Raw genomic sequence first — 15,383 nt, 5'->3', positions numbered from 1 at the left:
CCCAAGGCAATGCAATACATTCTGTTTGAAGTTTCAACCCTCTCTTCTGGTTTCTTTTTCAAGATCCATACCATTTCAAACTTGTAAGAAAACTATTTGCAGCTGGAAGTCTAAAGTTTATGGGGATAATAAGCATTCAGACAGCGATGGATCTGATCGTCGCTGGTTTCTCTCTGATGATCGGATTTGGTATCTTTGCTATCATCGCCTCTGTCCTCTGCTCTGTCGTTTTCATCCACCATGTCAGAGAGGCTCCTTCTAACCCCTCCCTTTTAAGTTCTCGCCGGGGATAAACATACGTAAGAGATATTCCTTTTATACACCCTTCCTTCCATGCTTTTCCAGTTGTTAATACAATAAAACACAAGTAATTACAAGTTTCAGACTCGTTAGAGATCTACTTATTTAATTTAAGTATTGTAATAGCTCTCTCAAACAACGGCTGCATTCTTTGCAAATTGTTCTTTTGTGAGTAATTATTTTTCATTCTCCTACAAGAATTAAAAGATTCGCAAATCAATAGTTTATCGTATAATGAATATTCACATACTTAATTAAAAAAAATTAATAGCAACGTTTGATTATTATTCTCTGCATTTTCATAAAACCGGAGTTGAAAGGGGAGAAAAGAAGAAATTCGCACAGAAGCTTCTTCTTTAGTTCTGCTTGTACGAGAAACGCAGAACAAAAATTGTAATCCAAATTATAAAAAAAAAATTACAAATAAGTTTTTTTTTCGACCACTACTAAGGTAGAACATCTCGCGAAATGTAACGTGTGATTCACGTAATTAAATAACTAAAACTTGATGAGTAAAATTTGTTTTCTACTAGTTTATTATTTCTTTCTGTTTACACGAGTAAACTATTCCACTGTGATAACAACATCTCAGTCTGATGAGATTTATTGAGATTAATTATGTTAATTATTACAAAACCAAACGACAAAAGACTAAAAACTTCATTAGCTAGTTAGATTGTGGTGTCATTGCAGCTTCTTGCACATCATAATTATTGTTGACGTTATTGTGTTTGAACGTCTCGGGGATGTTGTAATCAACAGTTGATAGTTGTTTTGCTGCGTTCTTGTTTACGAGAGATTCATACAGCCCTTTGTCTAAATGCAAATGGAGTGCATCGCATGATCCAGACAAGCAAGTCAGCGGTTTGCAGTACATGGTGTCTCTGAAACCAGTCCTGTCCCTATTACCATTGTATCGAATTCTGCCGCGACCACCACGGCCAAAATTGACTCTGCTGCCACCGGCTCCTCTAATGCAGAGACCAGGAAGACAAAAGCCCCCATCGTAACCAAAGTGATTTCCAACAGACCATTTCCGAGAGTCTATGTCATGGGATCCAACTGCTAAGCTCAGCAAAAGAGATACTGAGAAGGAAAGACACATCCATTTGAGTTCTGCCATTTTGGCTTTCTGTGTTGATAGTTTGTAGGCTGAAAAGGATCAGTGGCTTTAATATAGACTTGTCAATATGGTGTGTCATGCTTTTGTCATTAGGCAGTGAAAGGAGCCGAAAATCTGGGCAACGGAATTAGAGCTTTTTTTGGAACGAAACTGTTAGTTTGGCATACTGAATTGTCTTCAAATTTTTGTATCTTATATACATAAAATTTATAGTTAATAGTGTTTGAGACTCAACTAATTCCTTTGGTCTTGTTCACGAGAAAACACATATGCTGAATAGTGAGGAGAAGTTTGTTCATGTATCCAGTGTAGATCTATGTAAAATGGGCTTCATAACTCTTCTCTTATGATTATAGAATTCTCGAACATACAATATTTTTTATTTATAAAAAAAAAGGTTAGTCTTATTACTGATGCTGGAAAATAAAAAATAGGGCGGGAGCAATTAAATAAACAAGAGTATAGCCATTCATATTCAAAGTAGTTCATCGATTGGCTATGTTCAGATTTTATTAATTGAGAGCTGAATATTCGGATGCATTATGATTATATAAACACAAGATACATACGAATATCTCGATTCAACAAACTTAAAGCTAATATTCGCAGATCTATAGGAAAAATGATTAAACTGGTTAAACTGAAAATCACGGCCTAGTTAGGGGCTGTTCGTTTCAATTTTTATTAATTGTCCAAAACATAATTATTTTAAAATATGCTTTTGGCGGAAAATATAATTTTGTGGTTTTAGCGAAAAATACATATTCATGATTTAACTCGAGAAATTTGATTTTGCGATTTTAACGGAAAAAAACAATTTTGTGATTTTGTTGTAGTTTTGGCGGGAAAATACGGGATTGTGGTTTTTGCATGAAAACATGTTTTTTACGGTTTTTCAAGAAAATGTGTTTTTACGATTTTGGTGGAAAAAATATATATATATTTTTTTTGCGATTTTGGTAAAAAAGTGCGGTTTTGCGAATGGCGAAAAATGCGTTTTAATGGTTTTGGCGGGATAATACATTTTTGCGGTTTTAACAGAAAATTGCATTTTTGCGGTTTTGACGGAAAATGAGTTTTGAGATTTTAGCGAAAAATGTGTTTTTCGATTTTGGCAGAAAATGTGTTTTTCGATTTTGGCAGAAAATACGTTTTGTGGTTTTGGCGAAAAAATGTATTTTTGTGGTTTTGGCGGGAAAATGCGTTTTTGCGATTTTAGCGTAAAATATATTTTTGCGATTTTGACGAAAAATATGATTTGACGGAAAAATATGTTTTAATAGAAAAATGTGTTTCTGCGATTTTACCAGATGTTGGCAGAAAATATATTTTTGTGGTTTTGGCGAAAAATGTATTTTTGTGTGTTTTGACGAAAATGTGTATTTAACGATTTTCATAGAAAACTATAAAATTTTGAACTTGGATACAAAATGGTATATTAGTCATTTATTGTGTACATGTTTATCTCCGTCCAAATGTACCAATTAAATTCATCTAAATGAACAATTTGAATGAGTCTTATTTTAGACTAAAATTTTAAAATTCATCTAAATTCATATCCATTTTAACACCAAATAAACACAGTTCTCATCTCTATCCATCATCTGGACAAACGAACATGCCGTCAGTGAAACTCCGGCTACTGCAAGGGAATAATATCAGACCAAAGCATATCAACAGTTAATTTTAGTTTTTTCATGTTATTTTTCCACCCAATGCGGTATGTTACTGAAGCTCTTCTTAATGATCCTTGAATGTCATTTTCGATTACGAATGGAACGTGTGCATAGGCCATGTGTTTAGCAGAAATGCTTGGTTCTTGGCCTTTGCTCGTTTGGTTATACCGTCTTCCTCAAATTGAAATTGGTAGACCAGGTCCAACGTGTTGTGCATTTACTGAGTCACATTCTCTCACAATTTTGTGGGTCATAGAATTAGATTGGACGACCCTTATTTCATTATCATCTACCTGTTTATTGCTTCTGCACGTGCATGGTGGATTTGAGATTACAACGTCGAAAGTGACCTGAGAATCACATCTACGTGAAGGCGGTCCTCTCCTAGCAAGCTGCCAGCTAAAATCTTTGTTGTTTTCCGCTCCCAGTTCAATCTGCCTCAATAAGTTAAAAATATTTTCAGTCATTTTCTTAGACTAACTGTATACTGATACATGTTACCAACTTTGACTTTCCGTGATGTACTACGTTATCTCAAGTTATTGATCTTTTGGCTCTCAGTTAAATCTATGATGTAGTAATAATTTTTCATCATCTTTTTTCTTGGAGATTCTTCCCTGATAGATGCAATTTCTATTCATTGTTGTGAACAGGCAGAAGCTACATGGTTCTTACTGTGCTGAAAAGCTGGAGAAGAATATCACAAACAGTTTTTATTTTGTCTAACTTTTTTCCTGATGTGAAATAGTATTATATGAATTTTTGGTTATGAAAAGTTTTATAAAAGTAGATAATGACATATCTTGAATGATTGAAATTTGTTCTTAAAAAAAGAATCATGTGAAGGCATTGAAAGCAGCAACTCTCTGTTAACAGGCAAAGCTATGGTGTATTAGCTAACTTTGGGGCCACAACTATTGAACAAAATGGTAAAAACCTTAGAAACTCCTGTTTTGTCATCAAACTCTTTGTTTTATCTGAAACTCAATCTTTTGGATCTGAATCTGTTTGGATGATGAGTAATGTGTATACATAATTTTATTTTCAATGGCTACTGATTCTTGAATTGTTCTCGTTAGTGTTAAAACGGAGTATGTGCATAAAAATAGATATTATTAGCATAGCTCCAAGGCAAATAAAGTTACAGGAACGGGATTTGCTTTAAGGCAAAAACATAATCCTGTTATAGAAAACAAGGCTATTACACATAAATTTCAAATGAAGGTAACAATTACATGGTCTAGATTGTGATATCCCTTGAGCCAAAGAGAATATTGGATATAGCAATAGAAGTTTAAAACCAGTATTTAGAGTCTTATTTGTTTTTTCTCACCCTGCCTTTACTTTGAACACGACTAGCTGCAATGGTTCTTGTTTTACCCTTGAACTCAGATTCTTCTTCTTGGTCGGTGGATTTTTCACGAGCTCTACTCTTTGTGTGATGACTGACTTGTTTGGCATTATTACTCTTCTTTGCAGCTGCATGATTCTTTGTCTTCCTTGGAAGCTGAGTGCTAGGCCATGAAGATGCATCAGAAGTCATCGAGTCATCGCTCCCATTTTCACTACTATCATCATCGACATCTTTTACACGAAAATGATTACCATCATCATCATATTCTTCATAGACAAATTCAGAGTGATGGTTTCCATGGAAGGTGTCTTCTATGTACATAGTCCATCCTGATTCACAACTACTCTTTTCCTCAGCATCTCCTTCATGGATTCTTGGAGACTCCATAGCCAACATAAACAGTAAAACTTAGCTTCTTCTTTTTTTTAATAAAACTTACGTACCTCAGCCTATTTCAATCTCTTTACCCTCTGGTATAACCCTTATGTCTCTTGCTGTCTTTAGCTTTGCACTTAATCATCAATAAATAATGTTTTGCGTATGATTTTTTTCCCTTTCTTGTGTTTCAGAATCAAGAAAAGCTGGAGCCTATTGAATCACTCATATAATTGAATACAAGGAGCGAGTATCACCACATGGCAATTCTAACACCATTGTTTTCTCTCAATTGAAGAACTACAAGACAAGCCATTATATATATATATATATATATGAAGGAGAAAGGTTAGTAAGCGAGTTCTTGAAATAAAAAATGGTACACTTTCTAAAAATTTAATTCGCTTTACAACTTTTATTTATAGAGATATCTATCGGGAATCGAATCGTATAGTTCCCAAGGTTCGAACCCACACCGACCGTAGATGAGATAGAAAACATCAATTCCCACCAAACCAGAGTAATTTTTTCCGAGCTCTCTCATTAAGTATTGTCTGAGAATGCTCATTGGTTAACACTCGCCTTTTTTGTCTCTTATGTTCTTTTTATTGCTGATAACCACATGATAGGATAGACATACATTTACTAGTTTTTACTCCTCTCTCTCTCTCTCTCTCTTTGGTTAATTCACTGAGCTGCAATCTATCCCACAATAAAAAAAATCATCTTTTTGAGGTGGAAATAAGATGAGAGCCACTCAACAATTACAAGAAGGAATGTGAAACTTATTTTCTTAATTAGGTTAGGAGCTGTTCCTCTTCCTCATTCCTTTAATACTCGTCTTCCTTCTCACTTCTCAGTCCTGTCTTGGTCATAAAAAGTGTTGCAGCCTTTTGGCTCTCCAGTCTCCTCTCTCTCCCAAAATAGAGAGAGTTGTTTTCTTTTGCATTCAAGGTAAGGTAACTGGATTTATTGATTGTCATTTAAAACTTTTTATTCTTAAAGTAAAAGAAAAACCATAGATAGTAAATTATTTTCAATTTCTTGTTTATGTGATGGGTTGGCGTTCACTTTTTACACCATTTGGGATTCATATTAGTTACAAGTACAACTAAGCAAAATCAAGTGGGAGAAAGCATAAATAACATTAAAAACGGGTATGTAGGGTGTTGTAGTAAGAATTTGACCTTTCTTTTTAAGCATTGAAGTAATTAAATTTTAGACTTTATGAAAATTTGAATCCTCATAGTACATATAATAATACGCATTGTGGGTCTCACAAGTGGAGATTTATTAGGATTCATTAGAATTGTACACATCGTTAATACATCCAAGCTTGTTTTTTCTGGGAGACTCATTTGTATTTTCTCATGTGGGTCTTTGTACTATCTTTCATCCTAGAGGTGTGAGTATTGTTTCTTTATATGAGAATGAAATCATTATTTCATTAGTAATGGGATTAAGCTTACGGTACCTTTTGGCCAATCTTATATAATTTAGAAATATATAAAGAAAACTTAACAAATTTGATACTTACATTTATGTGGTGAGTAGTTGAGAAAAAGAAAAAGGAGAATTTGGAGTGGCTTCTATATCGATGAGTTCTAGAATATTATTACCCATTGTTTCTACTAAATAATGAGTCACTACAAGAAAACGTAACTTTAACGAGGAAGTTTAACGAAGAAAAATAATCCTCGTAAAAAAACGTTGATTTTGCGAGGAAAGTACGTGGAGAAAGAAAAGCATCGTTATTTCGTCGTAAGGTAACGACAAAACATATTCGTCGTAAAGATGATGTAAATTGACGTGGTTTTTACGAGGAAATAGTTTTTCCTCGTAAAAGCCACGTAAATTTCGCGAGTGCTTTACGACGAAATATTTTACGTGTACTTAACGAGGAAATTTTGAATCCACCAACTTGGTAGGTGGCTCACATTTTTTTTGGCCATACAATTAATTTTCGTCGTAATTTCATAGTAAAATTACAACTACCAGATTCAAAATTTTCTATAAATATGGATGTTGGAACATCATTTTAAACACACCAACAACAAAAAACGTGAAAGAAAAAAAATGGCTGGCTCTGGGACTATTTACGAGTTGCGGAATTGGATGTATATGCATAGAGATGCTAACGGGAGAGTGACGAAAGAATACCTTGCGGGGCTGGAGACATTTATGCACCAAGCAGATTCAACACCGCTCGCCCAAGAAAGTGGTAAGATGTTCTGTCCTTGTCGGAAATGCAACAATTCGAAATTGGCAAACCGTGAAAATGTTTGGAAGCATTTAATGTTTGGAAGAATAGGGTGTGTTTTGTGAGTTTGTGTGTGTGGTTTGAGAAGGAAAGTTGTGGGTATTTATAGAAAATAAAGGCTCGCTAATTCCTCGTAACTGGTTAACTCGTTAATTCCACGTAACCCATTTTGTCGTAAAAACGTCGTTAACGAAAACGCGGACCTTTGTATTTCGTCGCTATTTCGTCGTAAATGAAAACGCGGGTCTCTGTAATTCCTCGTAAGTTTACGAGGAAATTACGAGGACAAGTAATCTTATATATATCCCGAGCGAGCTCGCTCCGTCTTTCCTCTCCACTTCCTCTCCACTTCCTCCCTAATTCGTAGCAATGGTAAGTCTCTCTAATTCCTCTCTAGTTTGATTAGTTTAGGATAGATTAGGTGGTTAGTATAGGGAATTTAGATAGGTTTACGGATCTTATGTTATTTAATGTTGATTAGGTGGATAATGTTGGGAAGTATATTGTTCACGAAAATTTAAAAAATTAAATTTTTTTCTCAGGTTCGAAAAGGTAGACTTACTGCCCATTACAGAGAGATGTTCGGTGAGCCGGGTAGTCGTTTAGACCCGTCGTCTTCTTCAGCTCCCGGTTCTTCGGGTCAGGAGACTGTCCCCGAGACTCAGTACACTCAGAGAGTCATTGGATCTCCTTCTTCTAGTGCACCATCGGTTCCTCACGTGCCTCCCCAGATGGCTCCTCCTCCTGTGCCTCCTACGATGCCCGCGGCCGAGATTCATCCCGATTTGATGGTGCCTCCGAGTGCTTCTTACTCGCAGTACACCGTAGAGGACATTCTCCGTCTGCCAGGCATAGAAGGTTTACCAGTCATCGACCCCGACCGACCGGACGGAACTTTATGGTATGTTTCATTATTTTTTTATTCTTTTTAAATTCTTTTATAACTTTAAAAAATAATTTGTATTTTAAATTTGTATTTTTCAGGTGGGGGATTGACGGATGTCTTGCATCGGACGTAACCGACACGATAAAAGGTTACTTCTCCATGCCACATCCGAACTGGAAAACGACGCCCCACTACATCAGGTGGGGGATTGACGGATGTCTTTAAATTTTTTTATTATTTATATATATATTTTTTTCTGAAAAACTAATTATAAATTATTTTTTCCAACAGCAAAAATATAATTGGGCCTTGGGGATCACTGAGAGGGTGAGGAAGAAGTTTGTCGTGAAGGCGAAAGTTCGCTTGTTGGACACGGTCTCCAACTGGAAGGGTGACTGGATCGTGAAGCGGTATGAGCGTGGCAAACCCGCTGAGCTCACCACGGATGTCTGGGATGGCCTCATCCGATATTGGCGTCTTCCTGATTCCATTAGAATCGTCCAGTCTTGCTCTAACTCCCGTAACACAGTCGATGAGCACGGGAACGGGCCGATGCTTCACACTACGGGCCAAAAATCCCACGCCGGTGTCCGTTTGGAAATGGTAATTAAAAATTTAATTATATTAAATTTTTAGTATATTTTTATATATATTCTAATTAACAACTTTCTTAAATGTTTTTTAGGCCAAAGAGACGGGAGAATTCCCGTCTCTTATGCAACTTTACGAGAGGACCCACAAGAACAAGGCGGGCCGATTTATAGATGGCAAGTCCGAGCAAATCTACAACGATTTGGCTGCTCGGGTTGAAGAACGCCAGATCCAGCTGACCCAACAGTCCACCGATGGATTACCCGTCACCTTATCCACACCTGAAGTGGATAAGCTTTACGAGGAGGTAAATTTTCTAAAATTTTAATTTTCTTAAATATTCATTTAATTTAACTTTAAATTTTTATTAAGAAAATTTATTTTTTGTTTTTAAGGTTGTCCCTAAAAAAAAGGGACGGACGTTGGGGATTGGTTCCGTCAACGATGTTCCGAGAGCGACATCGTCTTATGTTCAGCGACGGGATGATGAAGTCTCTCAGCTGCGTAGGGAGTCCGAAGAGCTGCGTAGAGAGTCTACTCAGCTGCGTAGAGAGTCTACTCAGCTGCGTAGAGAGTCTACTCAGCTGCGATCTCGTATGGGTGGACTCGAGGGCTTCTTGGACGTTGTAGCGGCCACAAATCCGGAATGGACGACTTTGTTGAGGAACATGCGACAACAAAATCCTATCCCAGGCCAGTCACCGACCGACGACTCACATGCCGAGGCGGATGTTCAGGCGAGGAGTGATGAATTCTACGAGGCGATTAACGACCACCCTTAGTTCTTTTTAATTTCGGTTCTTGTATTATGAATTCAAAACTTATTTATATATAAAATATTTTGGTTTTGATTTTTTTAGAATTTTAATTTTATTAATAATTTAAATAATTTAAATTATATTTACAATTATAATTTTTTATATTTCTATAAAATAATGAAACGAAGTAAATTCGTAGCTAATTTTGCGGCTTCTTTACGTGGAAGCTTAACGTGGTTTTTACGAGGAAACATTTACAAGGAAATAACGTGGAAATCTATCAAGGTTTTTACGTTTTCTTTACGTGGAAAGCTGTCAAGGTATTTACGTTTATTTTACGAGTATTTATTTACGTGGGTTTTACGAGGAAAGTTTTTCGTGGTATTTACGAGGAAACTTAGCGACGTCCTTACGTGGAATCTTTACGTGGTCTTTACGATAAAATATCCTCCTTCGCTTTTACGACGAAATTATTTCCTCGCTACTTTACGACGAATTAGCGAGGATATATGCGTTACGACAAACGTATAACGACGAAACGGGTTTCCTCGCTAATTCGTCGTAACACTGCTTTTACGACGAAGTAACGAGGAAAACTGCCCTCGTAAAACTTGTGTTTTCTTGTAGTGAGTATACGAATTTGTCGATATGCCTTGAATCTTATATAATTCGGTAGCAGTATTTATTTTAGATAGGTCTCTTTTATTTTGACTCGATATTGAAAAAGAAGAGGAGTTGGAAAGTATATAGGTCTTCCAGAACATTTCGGGAAATGGAAGAAGGATTTATTTGCTTTCGTAGATAGGATTTACCAATGTGCAGTCTCCTGGTCATACAAATGTAGATACATATCTACTGCATGCAAACTCACCCTACTCCAGTCTGTCTTCTCAGCCATTCCCACTTTCCGATGTCATGCTTCCAGATACCCATAAGTTTATGTAAAAGGATCCAATCAGCTATGATTCGTTTTTGGTAGGACTCAAATGATGGAAAGAAGAAAATGTGTTGGGTTTCTTGAGAGAAAATAACACAACCAAAAGGATCAGGGGGTTTAGGACTCATGTATATACAATTATTTAATACGGCTTTATTGGCAAAACTACCGTAGAAAATGTAAAACTAATCCTAATTGCTTGCTTTCAAGAGTTCTCATAGGGAAGTATTGCCAAAATGCCAGCTTTCTTCGGATTGAACCGTCTAAATCAATATCACATAACTGGCGTGGAATCTTGGCAGTAAGAAATCTCCTCGTAAAACATCTGGGGAAGATCATTGGCAATGGCTCAATAACCAAAGTCTGGAGTTAATCTTGGATCTCTACTGGCTCCCCTCTTCTTTCTTTCGGTCATGTACAAGAAACAAATTAAACAAGATATGGTTATAGCTGACTTGATCTTGAAAGGATCGGAAAAATGAAATATCCCAAAGAACAGAGAACTCTTACTGGAAGTGCTAGATGATATCCTACGGATCAGATCGAGCATTACTGGGGCACGTGACACATATATGTTTGGTATCCAACCAAATCAAGCTCCTACTCAGAAAAGTCGGGCTATACAGCTGAGATATCACTCTATAAACCTCTACAACCGCTTGTTGTGACATCTACAAATTGGAACAAAGCTGTGTGGACTGCTACTTGCTCACCAAAACACAAGCTCCTCATTTGAAAAATCCTACATGACGCAATATCAAAGGGTGACAATCTAATCAAGAGGGGTGTTTCAATTAACTCCATTTGTTCTCACTGGAGGAACGAAAACTATCGATCACCTCTTCATGCACTGCAGTTTCACGTCTCATGTGTGGGATTTGGTTCTGCTAAAAACGCCCTTCTGCTCTATCTCATGATCGACTTTCGCCTCTGCTCTAGAAGCTTCAACTCACTGGATCAACCTCCCACCGACCGGAGTCTCTGGAAGTATCTTCTTCTGGATCATATGGGCTCTTTCGACCACGTGTAACCTATTCCTGTTTGAATCACGACATACCACTCCGCAGATGGTATCACGAAAGCAATCTCAAGCCCTCATGAATGAACTTTGGCTCAATCGGATCTGAAAGATCCAACAAAGACTCCGATTGACACACCATTCTCGTTGACTCCGACACTCCCACCGAACACAACCGTTTGCAACACAAATGCTGTTTGGAACTTGATCACAAAACAAACCGGACTTGGATGGATCTTCACAAACGATTAATCGCCTCCTTTTCAAGGCTTCCCATCGCAATTGCATGTCGCATCCGCCCTTCAAGCCGAAGGATTAGCGATCCGGGCAGCCCTCTCTCACGCCATTCATCTTGGCTACACCAAAATCTCGCTTCGTTCAGACTCACTTGTGCTCATCAGAGTCATCGTTTCGATCAAAAAACCAAATGATCTCCACGGAATTCTATAACTCTATCATCGTTTTTCACATTCTGCTTTTTCTCTTTCACTCCAAAGAAGCAAAATGGGCCAGCAAATCTGGTTGCAAAACGCTAACAAATTTGCAAATTTGAACTCAATTAAAATCTGCCCTAGTCTTCTAATTTATAAAAACTTTGGTTGATCAAAAAATAAAAAGGTCTCTTTTTAAAATCATTTTAATTGAGTCTATATTTGCAAATTCGTTATTGTTATTCGAGTTGAGAAATTCTTATTTATATTTTGTATTCTTTAATGATATATACTGCTTTCAAAAATATATTTTAGTGTTATAATAATAAAAAAATTCTTTTTCTCATTTATGTAATAGAATTTTGAAAATCACAATAAATTTTTGTATCATTTATTTTCTTATATATATTGTTGGGTCCAAATCTCGAAAAGACAAAAAACAGCCCAAATAAAACCCAAAACAGAGTAAGCCCATTTTCCACTACTAATATCAAATTCGATCTCATGATCAGTTGATGGGGATACAACGCCGAATTCGTAGTAGAAAAACGAGGTCGAAAGCCCACATGGAAATTAAAAGATCAGAGTTAGAGGAATATTTTTCTAACTCATTAAAAGGAACAAAACCAGAGATCTCAGAGTGGACAACAAACTAAAGAAGATATCCCGGCAACAGCCAAATAAAAGAACAACTATAAAAGGAGAGGAGAAGGGAGAAAGAGGACACGTGCATTCAATCCTAGACACATCATACACTCGACTTTGACCTCGATCTCATTTCTCTCTATAGATTCTAGTCATTGTTTTCGTCTCATTCATTGTATACCTTCATTGTACTTGAATCACATCTTATTAATAAATTCTATTTTTGTCAACCAGAATCTTATTACATAGTTGTATTCTGAGAATATCATTGTCCATATTATTTTCTTTCTTAGTCTTTACAATCAATCATTATCAAATACTTAGTATGGATTTTAGGATCCACATTTATCGTCTCTTTTTTTGTGTTTTCTAATCACATTCATTATAACACAATTAAGTATGATAAATGGATTTTATAGTATAAATTACTCCCTCCGTTTTTTAATATAAGTCGTTTTACAGCTATGCACGTAGATTAAGAAAACCATTAATTTCTTATATTTTCTAAACAAAAACATCATTAATTATTTACCTAACCACAATTCAACCAATAGAAAAATATAAGATATATTACCATTGGTTATACAACATTAATTATTAATAAATTTTACATAGAAAACCGAAAACGACATATAATTTAGAACAAAAAAGTTTCTCTAAAACGACTTATAATAAAAAAACGGATGGAGTAGTAAATGTCATATTAATTGAAGGAAAAAATGGGTATGTCCCTTAGCACCAAACTTTTGCTTTACCTAGAATGCCTTCTTTTGTTCGGTATACTTCCCCATGGATTCATTTGTCTCTTACTCGTAAGCTTCCCATGTGAAATTATTTTTTATATTATTGTATTTTGTGCATATACTTTGGAAACTTCCCTCATTCAAATTGGACACTCCACTATACTTCTTAAAGCCTTTTTCATGATTCGGTTGCTATCTTAGATAAGATGACAAAAAAAATCTCTGCTGTAACATCGTACCTTTCGTTTAGATTTCTCGGCCAATTTTGTTTTTCATCTGTATCACGGTATCCAGAAAGTGCAATCATTGAATATAGATTTTATTGGTTCAGAATTCTCTGCTATTACTATATCTTTTAGTTCAGAGGATTTTGTAAAGTGTGTTCCTAACCTTCTAACAGAAACTAACCATAGCTCTAGTAGTTGAGAATTAACATATATAAGCTTAGAGATGTCAGACGGGTCAGTCCGTCCATCCCGTTGAGGTCTTAATTTTTTCCTATAGGTCGTGCGGGCCGACCCGCCGTGGATTGCGGTTTACGTACATATGTCCAAACCCACACCATATGATTTAGCAGTTTTTGCGGGCCAACCCGCAGGTTAGTTTAGCTTCAAACCAAAGTACAATGCATACGCTTAAAATAATGCAATACTTTATTATTCCATGAAACTGCATCGATTTAAAATGGCTTTACTATAGTTATAAACATAAGAAAGAATTTAAATATTAGATGTGATTTATTATAAAGTAGTAAAATGAACAAATTAATAACAAAAAGCTAATTTCTTGTTTGCTTTTAGCTTACTAGATGTTCTAGGTAGAGTTAGTGTTATGTTGTGTAGTGATTGATGGTAGATGATTTTGGAGCTCTTAGAACTTCTCTCACTGAGCTTTTGTTGAAATGTTCACCTCTTTATTCCCTTTTTTCTTACAGTTGCGGTTCATATTAATGGGTTTTTGTCAAAAGCATCTTAGAAGACATGTTGTGTCCTCTCTTGTGGCTAGAGAAAAATATCGTGATATCGCTGAAATAGTCAGGTATGTTAGGTTGGGGATGTCACATGAATACTTCCCAATCCTGCATTCATTATCAAACTCGAGGAGGAAAAGTTTATTGCAAGAAGATGAGTAACTTTTGTCTAGTCCACATGACCCTTTACTCTGGCAAACTATTTGTCTTCGATGGTAGACATTACGATAAATCAAAAGAGAACTTTTGTATATGAGATGAAGATGGCGAGAGAGTGTTCTTTGTTGACACAACTTGTCTTCCCCGTACTCCTCCCTTGATGAAGAAATATTATGATAATTTAGTTTTAGATACTAATAGTTCATGATATATAACCTTGACTGTTTATTTTTTCTAAACCAACAGTTCCAAGAGCAATAACTTTATCTCTGACCAAATGAGCTAATGGGCCTTTTGTTTATTCATTCACAAAGAATTATTTTACCCCAATGAAAATAAAATTTGCGGTCCAATATGTAGGGGTGGCACTTTACCCGATATCCAAAGCCGCATCCGAACCCGATCCGAAAAACTCGAACCGAAATCCGAACCGAAGTAGCAAAATATTTGAACGGGTATTGAATTATGAGAGATTGGATATCCGAACCCGAATGGGTAATATCCGAGCCCAAATGGATATCCGAAGATAACCGAACATATGTATAATTAACCTTATATTTCTAGTTTACATCTCTCATTTTATATAAAATATTTATATTGATACTACACATATTCTAAGTTCATATAATATACATACAATGACGGAGAAAATGATTCGCTACTTACTTAAAATGCATGTCAAACATTTTATTTAAAGAATTAACTAAAAGTTACATCTAAAATTTAAAAACAATAATCAAATTAATGTCTTTTTAGTTTCAAAATGTTATGTCCAAATCTATTAACCATTCAATCTATTAAAAATAAAAAATTAGTTAAGTGAAAGTTATATTTTTAAATACAAGAAATATGAGAAATGAAAGACTTAATATTTTTTTTTTCAAAATCTAAATATCCGAACCCGATCCGAAATAACCGAATCCGAACTAAAAATACCCGAACCCGACCCGAAGTTCAAAAATACCCGAACGGATTCTACACCTCTATACCGAAATACCCGAAAATCGGAAATACCCGATCCGAATCTGAACGGGTACCCGAACGCTCACTCCTACCAATATGTATAGTAATATTACATGTTGACATTAAATGAATGAAAATTACACTACAGTATAGTACTACAAGAGGAAATTATAAAATACAACTTTGAGGGAGAG

The 15,383-nt window shown here is 35.8% G+C and overlaps 3 protein-coding genes across 3 annotated transcripts in view; 1 reads left to right on the top strand and 2 right to left on the bottom strand.

Moving 5' to 3' along the window:
• Nucleotides 1–805: 805 nt before the first annotated feature.
• On the bottom strand, nt 806–1,461 carry LOC103852536. Its single transcript, XM_009129430.3, has one exon. The coding sequence runs from the start codon at nt 1,421–1,423 to the stop codon at nt 968–970; it is 456 nt and encodes a 151-aa protein (XP_009127678.1). The 5' UTR covers nt 1,424–1,461; the 3' UTR covers nt 806–967.
• Nucleotides 1,462–1,716: 255 nt separating this feature from the next.
• Nucleotides 1,717–15,383, top strand: part of LOC103852532 — a 32,883-nt gene continuing 19,216 nt past the window's right edge. Inside the window, exons 1-4 of the mRNA XM_033285807.1 lie at nt 1,717–1,722; nt 2,734–2,735; nt 3,876–3,885; nt 7,713–7,718. The gene's annotated coding sequence lies outside the window, so the exon portion shown is untranslated. The remainder of the gene's footprint in view (nt 1,723–2,733; nt 2,736–3,875; nt 3,886–7,712; nt 7,719–15,383) is intronic.
• LOC103852535 lies at nt 4,194–6,648 on the bottom strand. The gene has a single exon (XM_009129429.3). The coding sequence runs from the start codon at nt 4,847–4,849 to the stop codon at nt 4,415–4,417; it is 435 nt and encodes a 144-aa protein (XP_009127677.1). The 5' UTR covers nt 4,850–6,648; the 3' UTR covers nt 4,194–4,414.

The sequence above is a fragment of the Brassica rapa genome, chromosome A02 (assembly GCF_000309985.2).
Source record: "Brassica rapa cultivar Chiifu-401-42 chromosome A02, CAAS_Brap_v3.01, whole genome shotgun sequence".
In the NCBI taxonomy this organism is placed as follows: Eukaryota; Viridiplantae; Streptophyta; class Magnoliopsida; order Brassicales; family Brassicaceae; genus Brassica; species Brassica rapa.
The sequence above is the reverse complement of the archived record's forward strand: the minus strand, read 5'-3'. Positions and strand labels throughout refer to the sequence as shown.